The sequence below is a fragment of the Rhinolophus sinicus genome, linkage group LG05 (assembly GCF_036562045.2).
Source record: "Rhinolophus sinicus isolate RSC01 linkage group LG05, ASM3656204v1, whole genome shotgun sequence".
NCBI classification, from domain to species: Eukaryota; Metazoa; Chordata; class Mammalia; order Chiroptera; family Rhinolophidae; genus Rhinolophus; species Rhinolophus sinicus.
The window spans coordinates 87,657,113-87,671,868 of NC_133755.1; the positions used below are offsets into that span (position 1 = coordinate 87,657,113).

At 49.9% G+C, this 14,756-nt stretch overlaps 1 protein-coding gene across 2 annotated transcripts in view; it reads right to left on the bottom strand.

The window, feature by feature from the left end:
- Positions 1-380: 380 nt before the first annotated feature.
- The window catches only part of CMTR1 (cap methyltransferase 1), a 45,217-nt gene continuing 30,841 nt past the window's right edge, over positions 381-14,756 (bottom strand). For both annotated transcript variants that reach the window (XM_019718410.2, XM_074332884.1), the window contains 11 exons: positions 10,662-10,718; positions 9,883-9,940; positions 9,319-9,387; positions 8,226-8,357; positions 7,262-7,384; positions 6,521-6,612; positions 5,665-5,733; positions 4,198-4,245; positions 3,285-3,397; positions 2,590-2,698; positions 381-1,830 (listed from right to left, as the gene is read on the bottom strand). In XM_019718410.2, coding sequence (XP_019573969.1) covers positions 1,698-1,830; positions 2,590-2,698; positions 3,285-3,397; positions 4,198-4,245; positions 5,665-5,733; positions 6,521-6,612; positions 7,262-7,384; positions 8,226-8,357; positions 9,319-9,387; positions 9,883-9,940; positions 10,662-10,718 — 1,003 coding nt within the window. In that variant the 3' untranslated portion in view covers positions 381-1,697. The remainder of the gene's footprint in view (positions 1,831-2,589; positions 2,699-3,284; positions 3,398-4,197; positions 4,246-5,664; positions 5,734-6,520; positions 6,613-7,261; positions 7,385-8,225; positions 8,358-9,318; positions 9,388-9,882; positions 9,941-10,661; positions 10,719-14,756) is intronic.

The following is a 14,756-nucleotide window of genomic DNA, read 5'->3' on the forward strand; positions in this document are numbered from 1 at the left end:
TCCCCCGGGGCTAGTGGCACTAATTGGTCTGACACCTCTGTTATTTTAGTCTCTCAGACTGAGCCCGGATTGTGACAGTACCACCACGGGCTGGGCTGTGTGATTTATGTAAGGGGGAGAGTGCCTCCCTACCCTGCTGGGCTGTAGGTTCCCTCATTCTCCAGTTCAGGCTTCTCACAGGAGCCCCCTCTCTGGCAGCAGGCAGCCCTGGGAGCCCTGAGCTTGGACAAGGCTCTAATTAAACACACCCTCTTCTCCCCTCTTCCAAGAACAGGCTCCTCCCCTTCACCTTCAGCTCAAGCTGTTTCCCCTAAGCCAGTCCCAGACCACACGGCACGGAGGACAACCAGTAGGAGCCCCAGGACAGAGCCACACAGGCATTAAAAATATGTTTATCTTTAATGATCCAAGATTCTGCAAGACACACTGATATACCCAGAATTGGGTGGAAATACAGCAGTTCAGTGGTGCTGCTGCCACCCGGGGGGAGGCGGGGGAGGACTGGATGCTGGCTGGAGATACCCCCCCCCCCAGGTGGAGTCAATTCCAACCTCACAGGAAGCTGCTGTGCCCTATCGCCATGGAAACCAGTCTAGCACTGGGATGGGGCCCTAGGGAGCCTGTATAAGCATCTCAGAGGTATTTCCCATCAAGAACAACCACAGGTGCCCTCCCCCACCCAAAGCTACTGCCCAGCTTCCCCTCTTCCCGTTCCGCTTCCACCAAGATAGAGGAAATGGAGTGACCACAAAATGACAAAAGTGACTGACTGTACCATCTACTGGGAAAGAAAAACAGGGTGGGGGAAGGGTGGCAAGGTGGCTGTGACACACAGGGGTGCCATGATTGCCAGAGGGCTAGGTAAAACCCAGCCCCAGAGGTCCCTTCTGTTGCAGTGGGGCCACTGCTGCTGGGGCATAGAAAAAGGCAGGTCTCCAAGGGTGCTTCCTCCCATTCTAGAGCTGCCCAAGGTCCGGCTCAATGGGGGTGGGGCCCGGGAAGCAGTCCCATCCACTACCAAAGACAGTGCCACCTGCATCCTGGTGTGGTGTCAGGGACGTGGGGCCCATATACCTCCCTTCCCGGCCCGCGGGACTGTCAGAGGTCCAGGCTGAGAAGAGCTCCAGAGAAGACCAGGGCAGGGTGCGGGGAGGAGACAAAGTCTCCAACTTGGCATCAAAACAGAACAAGTTCAAAGAAACAAAGCCTTGATTTGTACAGCAGCTGCTCCTGGCCAGCTCACGACAGGGGGCCTTCCCCCACTCGAGTTGGCCTAGTAAAAAGTTGGGGAACGCAGGGGTGTAGCCACCCTCAGGGCAGTGCATGGAACTCAGAAAAGTGAGTCTACACGATACAGGAGAGCGGCAGGGCTGAGGCCCTGCTGCTCTCGGACATGTCCTCCACCGGCCCTACATGCCCTGGGCCTGACCTCAAACCCGCCGCAGGAGCAGCGTCCTCCAGGCTGAGTCCTGGCAGGGAGGCAGTTCCCGGGCCGGTCTCCAAGGAGGGAAGTCTAAAAGGTGTCCCAGAAGGAACGTGAGTGTCCTCTGAAGGCCCCAACTGAGCTCTTCAGGGGAGATGGGAGACCACCCACCCCTCATGGCCAGGCTGCAGTGGCTGTGCCCCCGTCCCTTTCTGAGGGGAAGGAACCAGGAATGTGGCCCCAGGCGTTCCGCAGGAGTGGGCATCCCAGGCCCTCAGGCGCTGTGTGTCTGGATGAAGGACAGGACTTCCTCCTTAGACAGCTTGTCCGGGTCCTGGGGCTTCTGGGAGTCATGCACACGGATGCCATCCCCCCACTCCCAGAAGAGACGGCTATAGTAGCAGATACTGGGGAGGAGAAAGGAGGTCAGAGGGGTGCATGCGGAGAGAGCAGGACCAGAGATCACCACCCCACCCCTGACAACTGTGCTTAGGGGATGGGTGTTCTTAAGAATCAGGAGTCCACTTGAGAGTCTTCCTCGAGCAGCCAAAACCCCAGAAGGCCCCAGCTTCCCCCTGCCTTCCAGAACCAGCTTTTCCCAACAAAGCCCTGCTGCTGCTAATTGTATCCAACTGAATTTCTACAATTACTGACATTCCTGATTCATCTGTGCTGTTCTAGTAGAACAGTGTTAGTGTGGTGACAGAAACTAGTGTCAATGGCTAATTATGGGCATATGGGGGCTGCTGGTAGCTGTTGGAACCTATGACCAACAATTTGGCAAATGGACATTGGGTCCTAACACGGGACAGTTGGGACCATGAGTCCCAGGGGCAGGGCTGTGTGCCCTCAGCACACTCCCACCCCCAGGCCAGTGTCACAAAGTCATGTCAACAGTGGCTGCTCAGTGGGGCAGACGCCCTGCCTACGTGGGGCCCTTTGCACCCAGGCCCCCCAACCCTCACAGCAGCTCCTGGCAGCTCTATCACGGAGCTCATTACCCAGGAGGGGGGCCACCCCCACCCTTGTGGGGAGGAGACTGGCCCTTCCTCAGGGGAGCCCCTGTGTGGGCAGCAATCAGTCTGAGGACCTGGGGTGTGCCCCAGAGGCTGGCTAGCGTGCTGGCACTGCTGAGGGGCAGGCAGGCCCGGAGGAGGGCTACTCACTGAAATGGGGCAATGGAGTCTGCAGGAAGGTCAAAGGTAGAGGTCTTGGTCTTCTTGTTATAGAAGAACTTCCTCTTGAAGCTTTTGCTGAATCCCATAGTCCACGGCTCTGACAGGAGGAAGAGAAGCCCAGAAAGGACAGAATACCCACGGGGGACAGATCAGGCCAGGTGGGACGGGGCTGCCTCCAATCCTGTCTTTCCATTCCCCTCTCCACCCACGTGCAGGCAGAGCACAGCCCTCATCACCAGCCCAGGGGGCTCCAGGACGGTGACTAAGGTAGAACCCTCCCAGTCCTGCTGACCTGCCAGCAGGGCAATGTCGCTGGGACCCATGAGAGAGCAGGACTGTTAACCAGAGAGCACTGAAGAAAAGGGATTCTATAGGGGATGCAAATGGCCAAGCCTGACCTGGACCTGCTGCTGCCCACTGAAGGCCCTCCTCCTGCCATGAGGACACCATCACGCGTATACAAGTTGGGGTCCCCTCTCCCCAGCCCCAGCCCAACCCCCAGGAAACACTGAAGAGAAGAGGCTCAGGGAACACAATCCCTCCCCACCATAACACCTCAAAGAAATGCCGACCTGACTGCTCCCCACCTTAGTAGGGACCCCTTAGCTCTGGCTCAGGCGGCGTCTGGACCAATCACCCGGGGGGGGGGGGGCAGGGACAGGGACCAATCACTCAGCACCCACCATTCACTGTCCTGACGATGTAGAGGCCAGTGGGCACGAAGTGCCGGTCGTCCCGCCCCGTGTAGCTGAGCTTCGGGGTGCCGCTGGAGCCCTTGATGATCTTCATTTCTAACCTGGTGTCCCCGAGCAGGCATGCAGACAGGAAGGGGAGTGCGTGAGAACAAGAGAAAGCCTTACCTTAGTCTCTGACACCAAAATCACACCAACCACAGTATTTTATCTTGGTTCAACATAAGAAACTGAGGCAGACGTGAGTGAGCTGCTCCAGGCCACGCTGCAAGTGACTGGTGCCGTGCTTGCTTCAGGACTCCCACTAAGTCATGAGGCAGGGGAGTGACATGCCCCCGACATACTGTTGTTTGGGGAGCGTCAGTAAGGGTGGATCTGAGACCACGGCTGCCACTGGCTCCACCACCCACGGCATCACTGGCCAGTAAAGAGTTAACACAAGGGCACAGAGACTCAATGCCATAGTGGGGGCACACCCAGGGTGAGACCCACAGATCTGAGCACCCCAACACTACTAAGAATGTAAGGAAGCAGTTATGCCCCCTGTACCTTTCCAGGCTCATTCTCTGTGTCAGCACCAGGAGCTGGGATTTATAGTGTTTCAAGCAGCTTGCTACTCGGCCCCTCACAGGGACAATCGTAACTATTACAACATCAATGAGCCCATATTTCTGCCCGACACATACCCGCCTGCTCCCCTCCTGACAGGGTGCTGAATCAGCTCTCAGCCGGGGGGCTCTCGGCTGCAGTGCAGCCACGCTGCGCCGAGGCAAGGCAGGTCGGGGGCAGACGGGGCCTGTGGGCCAGCTCCCCACCCACCCAACCATCTCTACACACAAAACCAGAATGAATCCACGGCCGTGCTCCCACCCCCCACCCAACTCCTCCAATCCTGAGCACTCACCTGACAAAAATCTTCTCCATCTCTTCCAGCCTGTACACCTCCTTCACCCTGCAGGTAGAGGGACGGAGAGAGGACAAGCTTCCTGGGGGTGGGGGGAGCAGCTGGCAGGCAGGGGCTGTGCCTCCCCTTGCCCTCAGCCTCAGGCCCCTGCACCACCCAACCCTCGAAGAATGTGGACCCCAAGCGTGTCACACTGCTGTCCTACAGAGACAAGCTCTAGGTTTCAGAGCTGCCACGCACCCCTCGGCCTGCCCCAGGGCAAATGGGGAGTACAGCTATTGTTACGGAAGACAGGAAGGAGAGAGCAGGGGCTGGCATGGCAGACAGGAGAGAGAGGAAAGGCTGGCATGGAAGACAGGAAGGAGAGAGGAAGGGCTGGCATGGAAGACGGGGGAGAGGAAGGGCTGGCAGACAAATATGTCTCTGCCAGCATTCCCACCCCAGTTCGTCACACTGTAACCAACGTGTGGACTCTTGCCCACGTGTGACTACATGGATTGAGGCCTTCCTGTACCAGCTACTTCCAAGCAGTCCTCATAGGCCTGTTACCACAGAGGGCATGGCTCCTGACTGACGCCCAGCCCCTCACCTCTCGGGGCCCTTGAATGCGCCTTGGGAACTGCTGCTGGGGAAGGTCCCCAGAGACCCAGCAAACGGACCACAGGCAACGGAGGGAGGGGCCTGGGAGCTGCCTGTCGTGACCAGGCACACGGGACATTTTCAAGTGCAGGAAGAAACTGCTTTTTGAATTTCAGAAGCCATCTATAAAGTGCATTCTCAGTACTGGATTTAATTTTAAGTAAATTTATGTTAAAAAAAATAAAAATTATTTTAATAAAGTATAGACACCTCAGTCTGTAGACATATGAAGCTCCAGAGGTAATAACCTCAGACCTTGCTTCTCCTGGCACATCCATTCTCCATCCGTCTGCTCCCTAACTGTTCTCATCCTCCTCTCCTCCCTCAGGGGCCTGGAACGTTCACACAACCTAACATGGCAGCAAACCCTGGCCTTCTTCCCAAGCACCAAGGATCCCACTCCCTCAAACCATTCTCTTTTTCATGTTCAAAACTCCCGTTCCCTCAGCACCCTTTACTTACCTGAAAAAAAATGAAACGGCCAGGTGACATGCTAATGATACTCAAGTGTGACTGTGTGACTCACGAAGGTGCCTATGTGCCAGGTGCATCTCAAATGAGGACACCTTAACCCCTAAGAATGACTCTCCTGTGGAGGCCGGCCCACTGTGACAGGCAGGATGGGGGTGACTCTGGGGAGAAGGAGCCACTGACTAGCACCCCCAAACAAATCACTCATCAAGGGCAGTCTTATTTCTAGAACCATCCTTGCCTGGTTCCCTCCACTGAGCCCTCCCCCATCCCTCACAGGACGTGAAGGAAAGCAGGCATTGGCCAGAAAGCAGCAGCAGGGGAGGGGGATTTGAGAGGAAGAAATGATACTCTCACCTGATGGGATTCATGTCCGGCCGACTAGGCTTGGAAACAGCTTTCACAAATTTCTCCGCAAGCTGAATTCTACAATCCAAACAGTCTCTCAGACACAAGCAAGGGCGCCTCCACCAGCATTCTTGGCCCAGGGCGTTTCCACAGTGTCAGTGGGAGAACATTCCTGAACCCAAAGCAAAACTGCTCCAAGAGGCACACTCATGCCCTCAGGAAGCCCCCACTGTCGCTGTCTGCTGACGTCTTCATGCATGCCCTCTCCCTCTCTCTGACCTCTCGTTTCGCTACATCTGGCTTTCCCTGACGTGAGCCTTCAGCTGAGCTCAGGCAGCTCCACGCACTCCCGTATCATCTTGGTTGTGTCTGCTCCATCCCCCGAACCACACACCACAGTCCACCCACTCGGATAAGCCGAGTGACGTCAGCCGTGATGGTGCAACCTGTCCCGCCCTCCTTTTGGTCCCCTACTCCCTTAACAATGAGGCACCCACCCACCAACAAAAGTGCCTCTGTGGGGTTGTAGGGTCCAGAGGAACTGACTTAAATGGGACGAGACATGTTCTTCAGAGAAGACCCTCCTCCTCCCCTCGCTCAGCCTTAACCCAAACATCATGTCTGAGCTGCACAACTGCGGCACGGTGGGAGTGTGCCGGCACGTGCCCCCCAAGCCAAGCCCGAGCACACTCTGGAGTGCCACGCCCATTTCTCCCCCGACTTTGGAACCAGCCCATGGCTGGAAGAGAGGAAACTGTGAAGGTGTCCTTAAGCAGAGAAGGCCTGGGTGCGGGCCCACCCTCAGGCTGCTGCCATAGAGCTGCCTGGCCCTCCCCGCCCACCCTCCCCAGGGCCCAGGCCAGACCGCTGGTTAAAGTGCTGCTCCCGCACGTCGCTGCCATTCAGCACGAGGACATCCAGGATGTGGATCGCACTGATCTTCCGCTGGGCCTTCCCCTAGAAGGACAAGTACACTGCCCACCCTGCCAGGCATCAGCCTGGGCCCCCTCTGCCCACCGTGGCACGCTGGCCTCAGTCTACCTACAGAGGGAGAAGGGAAGGGCTCTAAACACAGGATATTTCTGTTGCCTCCCTCCCAGCTGATTCTTAGCACCGGACTGGCCCAGGCTTGTGAGCAGACAGAGATCTGAGGCTTTGGGTGATAAGCCTCCTTACACTTCAAACCCCTGGTTCTCCCAGCAAGGGCCTGGCTTCCCACTCCTGCCAACTGTTCCCAGTGACGGTTCTACATCATCCGTATGGCTGTAACACCCAAAGCTCGTGGGGAACAACAAGCTGCTTCTTTCCCAAGGGATCCCTGGTCAAAAATTAAATCAGCAGCTAAAAACTACCCAGTAGGCCCACCAGGGCCCTGGATGCAAGCTGACAGACGTGTCCTCTTTCACATATGGGGACTGGGGTTTCCTACCTGAACATACCATGGCTTAGGTGAAGGAATAATTACAAAGCTTTCCCCTGGCCGTGGGCCCTGTCAGGCACCATATACCATGTAACCCAGTTCACTTGGGGGCGAAGGGCCAAGCTCAGCTGTGCCCCCATTTCCTAGCTGGCAGGGCCAGGACACATGAGCAGAACCACCTCTGACCTCCCCTTTCAGCTCATGGACGATCTCCACAGAGAGCAGAGTGTCCCGGGGTAGCTCTGTCTTCAGGTCTAGCTTGACCCAGCGGTCTGACGGGCGGCCATCCCACGTGTAGATCTGGGACTTCTACGGGCAGAGAGAAAGGCCTGGCTCAGGCAGGCATGGAGATTGAGGGGCGAGAGGCTCAGACCTTAAAAGGGCTTCTAGTTGGCAGCCCCCAGCTGACAGGGCTGGGAAATGTCAGAAGACAATGTCTGGGAGAGACGAGTTGGTTCTACTTCAGTGATAATGACCGTGCTGTCCTCCACCGGAGAGACCCGGCTCAGTGCCCGAGGTGGGGACACAGCCGGGCACCATTCCAAAGGCCTAAGTCCATGATTAGTGGCCCTCAGGAAAGATTTAGCATATGTCTGAGGTGGGTTTGCTGAAGGGTCCAGAGAGCAGACCGGGAGAGAAGAAGTAAAAAGAGAAATGCGAGTGGACACACAGAAAAGAAGGAAGGAAGATAAAATTATATAGAAAGACAAATCAGAGTGGAAAGAAAGGGCAATGAGTTTACCCAATTAAGTAACACACAGAACTGCCAAGGCTTCCCCTCACCCCATTTTAGAGTCCAAGGGCCCCGAGGAAGGAAAGGTTGTATCTTTGCAAGAAGGGATGACATGGGGTGGTTACAAAGAAACGGCTGCATGGGCTCAAGCCCGATTAGCCTGCTGACAAGGTTCCCTTTAGCAATGCAGAGATAAGCAAATATATACCTAAATGGAAGAAAGAATGAATGAATGACAACTGGCTAACTCAGAGGACGAAAGGAAGTGAAGTTGCAAGAAATACCTTTCCTGGGGCCAAAGCCCCAGTTTCTTGGTGCTAAGAGGACACACAGAGTGACAGGCAGCTGTCCAGATTCCAAAGACAGAGGGCAAGCTTCCCACCCCCCCAGGTGGGCAGGCAGCCAGCGCAGACTTACCCCCAGGCCGATGAGGAACTTCTGCTCACTGCCAGACACCATGCAGCGGTAGTCAAGCACGGGGCGGATCTTCTCCAGGGTTTTGGAGGTGAGCAGTGTGGGCTTATAGCTGAAGATGTCAATCTCAGTGCCCTGCAGCCCCGGGTCAGAGAAAACACAGCTGGGTTGGGGGAAGGGACAGGCGCTCAGTACGCTGCCTATGTGGGGGTGGGGCCGGCTGGGAAAGGTGAGGGGCAGGAAGCACTCCATCTCTGAAACAGCCCCCCCTGCACCCCTGCTCTCCCTAACCATGCACTGACTGGGATCTAATTCTATCTGCCTACAGTGTTCCTTTAAGACCTATTAGGAGAGGCTGAGAAAGGAAACAGCACCAAGTCCCCAAATATAGATCGATTTACCAGACCTGTAAGGAAATGTCACCAGAATATAAAAGCCACCCCTTCGATAAAACAGAAGGCAAGGACTCACCAGCAGTTGGTGTGAGAGCAGTTAAGTGATCTCTCCACCCCATTCAGAAAAATGTACACATACTAATCTTTCGAGGTCATCTTCAACCTCATTCTCCAGTCCCTGGCCCCACAAAACCAATGCAGTGACCCACTATCTGGGCCAGATTTAAATGAAGCCCCGGGAAAAACTAGAAGTCGGGTGGTAGGAAAAAACAGGGTGGAAGAATTCCAAGGACCAGCTCACCAGAAGCAGGACACGAAGCCAAGGATAGGCCAGCCCCATCGTGGGGGTCTCCTGGCAGCCCCCCGGCCTTCTGCCCAGCTGCCCTGCCTAAGCTCATCTCACACTTCACGTCTCCCCTGCAGGCAAATCCCACAGGACACCACACTCACCGGGGGGCGATACTCAGCACCACTACAGGTGGCCCATCAGGACCAGAACCTTCAGGCAGCCTGACGGACCCTCGGGGAACACCGCCCTACGCCAACGGCTCCCACCTGCGGTGGCCTCAGCCAGCCCCGCGGAGCCAGGGTGGTACCTCCACAAGCCCTCGGGAGGCCAGGCCGCTGGGGTTTCAGTGACACCTTCCACACTTAGAGTTAGGCCTCTCTAACGTGTTGTTTTCCCCAGATACCAAACTTACCTGGATCAGCTCAAAGAACTTAGATTTCGGGTCTGAGGAAGAAGGAGCAACTCGAGCCTGGTCTGGGATCTGAATAGACAGCAAAGAGCTTTGACTGTCAAATACACTTTTGACCAAGGCGTTTGAGTCTATGTAGGCGAGGGGATAGGTTCAGACTGGGGAAGAGGAAACGGCCTGTAACAGGAGTCCAGACAGAGGGCGAAGGAGGTGGGTAACCCAGTCACCGCTCCCTTTCAGGCCCTGTGGGAGCGCGCTCCAAATGCCAGTTCCCTTTCTCTGGGGCTCTCTGGGGTCAGCACTGCCACACAGGGCCACCGGCAGCAAAATAAGGCCTGTTCACCCATCACCCTGTCCTTTAGGACCCAGAGGCAGGGCCAAACTGGCAGTGCAAGGGCCGGGGAGGCAGCAGCCAACGACACCGAGATGCTCAGCTCTGGGCTGCTTGGAGGGGAGGCAGCCATGTCCATGGGGCGGGAGACCTTAGGGGACGGGGTTGGGAGGCAATCCCATTCTCCTCGATGGCTGTCCTGCCCGAGATAAACAGTGGGCTGGGGAGACGCTCACCCCCCAAAGACGGAGGCACTCTTTCCGGATCTCTGCCTGCCGAGGCTCACTCAGGGTCCTGGCAAAATGAAGAGACAAGTGATTGAAACCTCCGTGAGGGACAAGGAGTGTGCCTCCTGTGCCGCCCTCAGAACCCCCGAGCGGAAGCCCGTGTGAATGAAATGTGTGCGCACACGGAGGCCATGCGGCCATTAGCCCGGAGCGTTTATCAGTCACACGGCTCTGCCTCTTGAAGACGGGATGACCTCCCCTTCCCACCCAAAGGAACGGGAGGAGACTGCCCTCCTGACCAACCACCTGGATGACAGGGTTCCCTTCCCACACCCCCTTTTCCAGTTACCCACAGGTACATTCTGGCTCCTCCTCTGCTGGTACAGGCCACATTACGTCCACCCTGACAGACATCACATTGCCTCAGAAAGCTGAGCTAGCTTATGCTCGCCCCTACCAGAGATTCTTCCTAACCAGTCCTACCTCTCCTCTCTCCATCACTCTTTACTCTGTGTCCCCTGAACGTTATGCATTCTACACCCTCTGATGCACTGTTAATAACTTTTCCTGTATCCTTTTCCCTGGTTCCTCTTATCTTCCCAAAGACAATGTAAAGTCTTTAGGGGCAAGGTGAATCCATCTGCTTCTCTGGCACCCTTCACAGACCACAGCAGAGTGTGAGATAAAAGAGTAGGTGTTTTTAAATGTTTGTTGAAATGAAATAAATAAATAAAACAAAAAGATCTTCCCTTGAAATAGGTGAATTCTGGAAAGTGGGCAACACTCACGTGTCTTGAACAAAGGCATGGATTTTGGCCAGAGCTTTGATCTGCAGACTACAGTGGCTAGAATAAAAAAGAAAAGAAAAAACATTTATCTCAGAAGGATTACCAAAACAGACAGCTAAAAGACATCAGGACAGAAAAGTTTAGCTGGAGCAGTGACCATGTATATTTGGGGGAGGGGCTGGAGAGTTGACAGAGAACCCCCTCGACCACACCCCAATGTGTAGTTACATGGGCCTGCTGAAAGCTGAAGGTAAAGCAGAAAAACTGAGTCAAACCCTTCGGACACTCAAATCCCAAGTCCTGCTAAAAGGAAGGTTCTAATACCATCCTTAAAAGTGTAAAGCAGTGGTAAACTGATTCTAAATAGAGCAACAACAAAACCCAGACCCACTTCAACTACAGACAAACTGACTCAATCCGCCTACACTAACAGCCATCCTCTCTACTCTAGTCTCCACTGTTCTTTTACATACAATGTCTGCATTGAATAAAAAATGAGACATGTGATAGAGCAAGAAAATGTGACCTATTGACAAAAGAAAACTAGTCCAATAGAACAAGACCCAGAGATGGTCCAAATGTTGGAATTATCAGACAGAGCCTTTAAAATAACTGAAAAACATATTAAAGGATCTAGTGGAAAAGTTGTATAACATGCATAAAAAGATGGAGAATATCAGCAGAGATATAGAAACCATATTTTTAAAAGCAAATAAAAATTATAAAAGTGAAAAATATGGTATTAGAGATAAAAAATTATTTTGATGGACTTATCAACAGACAATAGAGGAAAGAATCTGTGAACATGAGGACAGACAGGCCAACAGAAACTCAAACGAAAACATAGAGAAAAAAGTGAAAACCATAACAGAGCACATGAACTCTGTGGGACAATAACAAGCAGTTTAACATAAATATAATTGGAATCTTGGAAGCAGAGGAAAGAAAGAATAGGACAAAAATACGGACAACAGCTAAGAATTTCCCCAAAATGATGAATGAAATCAATCCACAGATCCAAGATCAGAGAACCCCAAGCAGAGTCCATACAAAGAAAACCATAAATAGACAACTCATGGACAACACGCTGAAAACAAAAGACAAACAGAAAATCATGAATGCAATCAGAGGAGAAAGAACACAGGATATACAGGGAAACAGTGGTAAGAACAATGACTGACTTCTCATTAGAAAATAAGGAAAGCAGAGAACAATACCTTTAAAGTGCTGAAAGAAAAACATTGTCAACCTCAAAATCTATATCCAGTGAAAATATCCTACAAAAGTGAAAGAGAAATAAGTACATTTTCAAAAGCCAAAAGCCGAAGGAATTAGGCTCCAGCAGACTTGCACTACAAAAATAGGCCAAAAGAAATTCTTTAGGGTGAAGGGAAATGATTCCAAATAGATACCTGGTTCTGAAGGAAAGAATGAAGAACACCAGAATGGCTAAATATGTCAGTAAATATCAAGGAACCATTAAAAAAAATTAGATGTACATATATAGGTGTGTGTGTCTTTAAATCTCTGTTTGAAATAAAAATAATTGCAATGTATAATATGGTTTTTTTAATAAAAGAACACACAAAGGAAGGAGGACTGTAAATGCATGCTTACTGTGCTAAGGTCGTTACATTGTTCATGAAGCAGAATAACTTTGAAGGTAAAATATGATAAATTGAAGATGCACATTGTAATCTCTAGAGTAACAACTAAAACATAACACAAAAGACAAAAAAAAAAAAATCCAAGGCGATAAAAAGAAATACTACTAAAAAAAACTGAATTCACCCCCCCACCCCTCCACTAAAAAAGGAAGGAAAGAAGGAACAGAGAAACAAATAGCAGACAGGGCAAACAGAAATCAAACAACCAAGATAAAAGATTTAAACCCAAACATATCAACAATTACAGTCCATATAAATGTACTAAACACACCAATTAAAAGGCAGAGACTGTCACACTTGATAAAAAGGTAAGACCCAACCATATGTTACTTACAAATACAAAGACACATTGAAAATAAAAGGACATAAAAAGACAAACCATGTAAAAAGCAAAAGAAAGCTGATGTTGCTATATTACTATCAGACAAAGTAGATTTCAAGACAAAGAATATACTAGACATAATGAGGATATTTCACAATGACAAGAGGTCAACTCATTAAGAAGGCAAAATCTTAAATGTGCATATGCCTACTAACACAGATCCCAAATATATGAAGTAAAAACTAACAAAACTAAATAAATAGACAAATCATAATTGAACAATCATAACTGAAGACTTTCACAGCCCTCTTTTAGCAGGTGACAGTATAAGTAGCCAAAATACCAGTTAAGATATAGAAGATCTGAAAAAAGGCTATGAACCAACTCAACCCAATTAACATTGATAGAACACTATACCCAATGACAGCAGCTGGAATATTTACCAAGATGGATAATATGATAGGCCATAAAAAAAAAAAAAAAGCCTTAATAAATTTCAAAGGATGAAAATCATACAGAGCATATTCTGAGTATAGTGGGATAAATCTAATAGGTATCTTGGAAAGCCAAAAATAGCTGGATATTAAATATCACACATCTACATAATCCATGAGTCAAAAAACAAATCATAAGGGAAATTTTAAAAATACTTTGAACTTTATAGTAATAAAAAGAAGGTAACATCAAAATGTGGGAGATTCAGCTACAGCTGTCCCCAAAGGAAAATTTATTTATTTATCTATTTATTTACATATATATATATAAATTTACTATATAAATTTATATTATATATTATATATGCTGTAATTAAATAAAATTTAAAAATTATAGTATTTGTAATTGAATTTAAAAAATAAAAGGAAATTGTTTCTTATATGTCTATAGAGCAACCATCTGACACTGTACCACACTATCACAATATTATTGACTATATTTCCTATGCTGTATATTACATCCCCAAGATTTATTTGTTTTATACCTGCAAATTTGAACCTCTTATTCCCCTTCACCGTTCTCCCCCATTTTTAATTTTTCAGTTACAGCTGACATTCAGTATTATTTTATATTTCAGGTGTACAGCATAGTGGTTAGACATTTACATAATTTAAGAAGTGATCCCCCTAACTAGTCTAGTACCCACCTGGCACTATACATAGTTATTACCATACTATTGACTATATTCCCCAAGCTTTACTTTACATCCCCAAGACTATTTTGTAACTACCAATTTGTACTTCTTAATCCCTTCACCTTTTTCACCCTGCCCCCCAGCCCACTTCCCATCTATCACCCTGATAAATCTAGTAGCCATATAACACCATAGCTATTACAATATTATTGACTATATTCCTTATGCTATACTCTACATACCCATGAATACTTTGTAACAACCAATTTGACTTCTTAATTAGTTCTCCTTTTTTCACCCCCTCAAACCCCATCCCCCCAATCTGGCAACCATCAAAATGTTCTCTGTATCTATGAGTTTGTTTCTGTTTTGTTTATTACTTTTGTTCTTAAGACTCCACATATAAATGAAATCACACTACATCTGTCTTTCTCTGTCTGACATACTCCACTCAGCACAATACCCCCAGGTCCATCCATGCTGCCGCAGATGGCAAGAACCCATTCCCTTCCATGGCTGAACAATATCCACTGTATATATGTACCACCTCCTCTTTATCCGTTCTTCCATAGACGGACACCCAGGCTGCCCCTACATCTTGGCCATTGTAAACAATGCTGCAATGAACATATGGATGCACACATCCCCTTGAAGTAGAGTTCTGGGTTTATTTGGATAAATACCCAGAATGGGATTACTGGGTCCTTCTTTGTCTCTTGTTTATAGCCTTTGTTTTAAAGTCTATTTTATCTGACATGAGTACTACTACTCAGATTTTTTGTTTCTTTTTTCCATTTTCATGAAATATCTTTTTCCCATCCCTTTACTTTCAATCTGAAGTGAGTCTCTTGTAAGCAGCATATGTAAGGGTCTTGTTTTCTTATCCATTCAGTCACCCTATCTTTTGATTGGAGCATTTAATCCATTTACATTGAAAGTAATTGTTGATAGACATGTAGTTATTGCCATTTTATTAT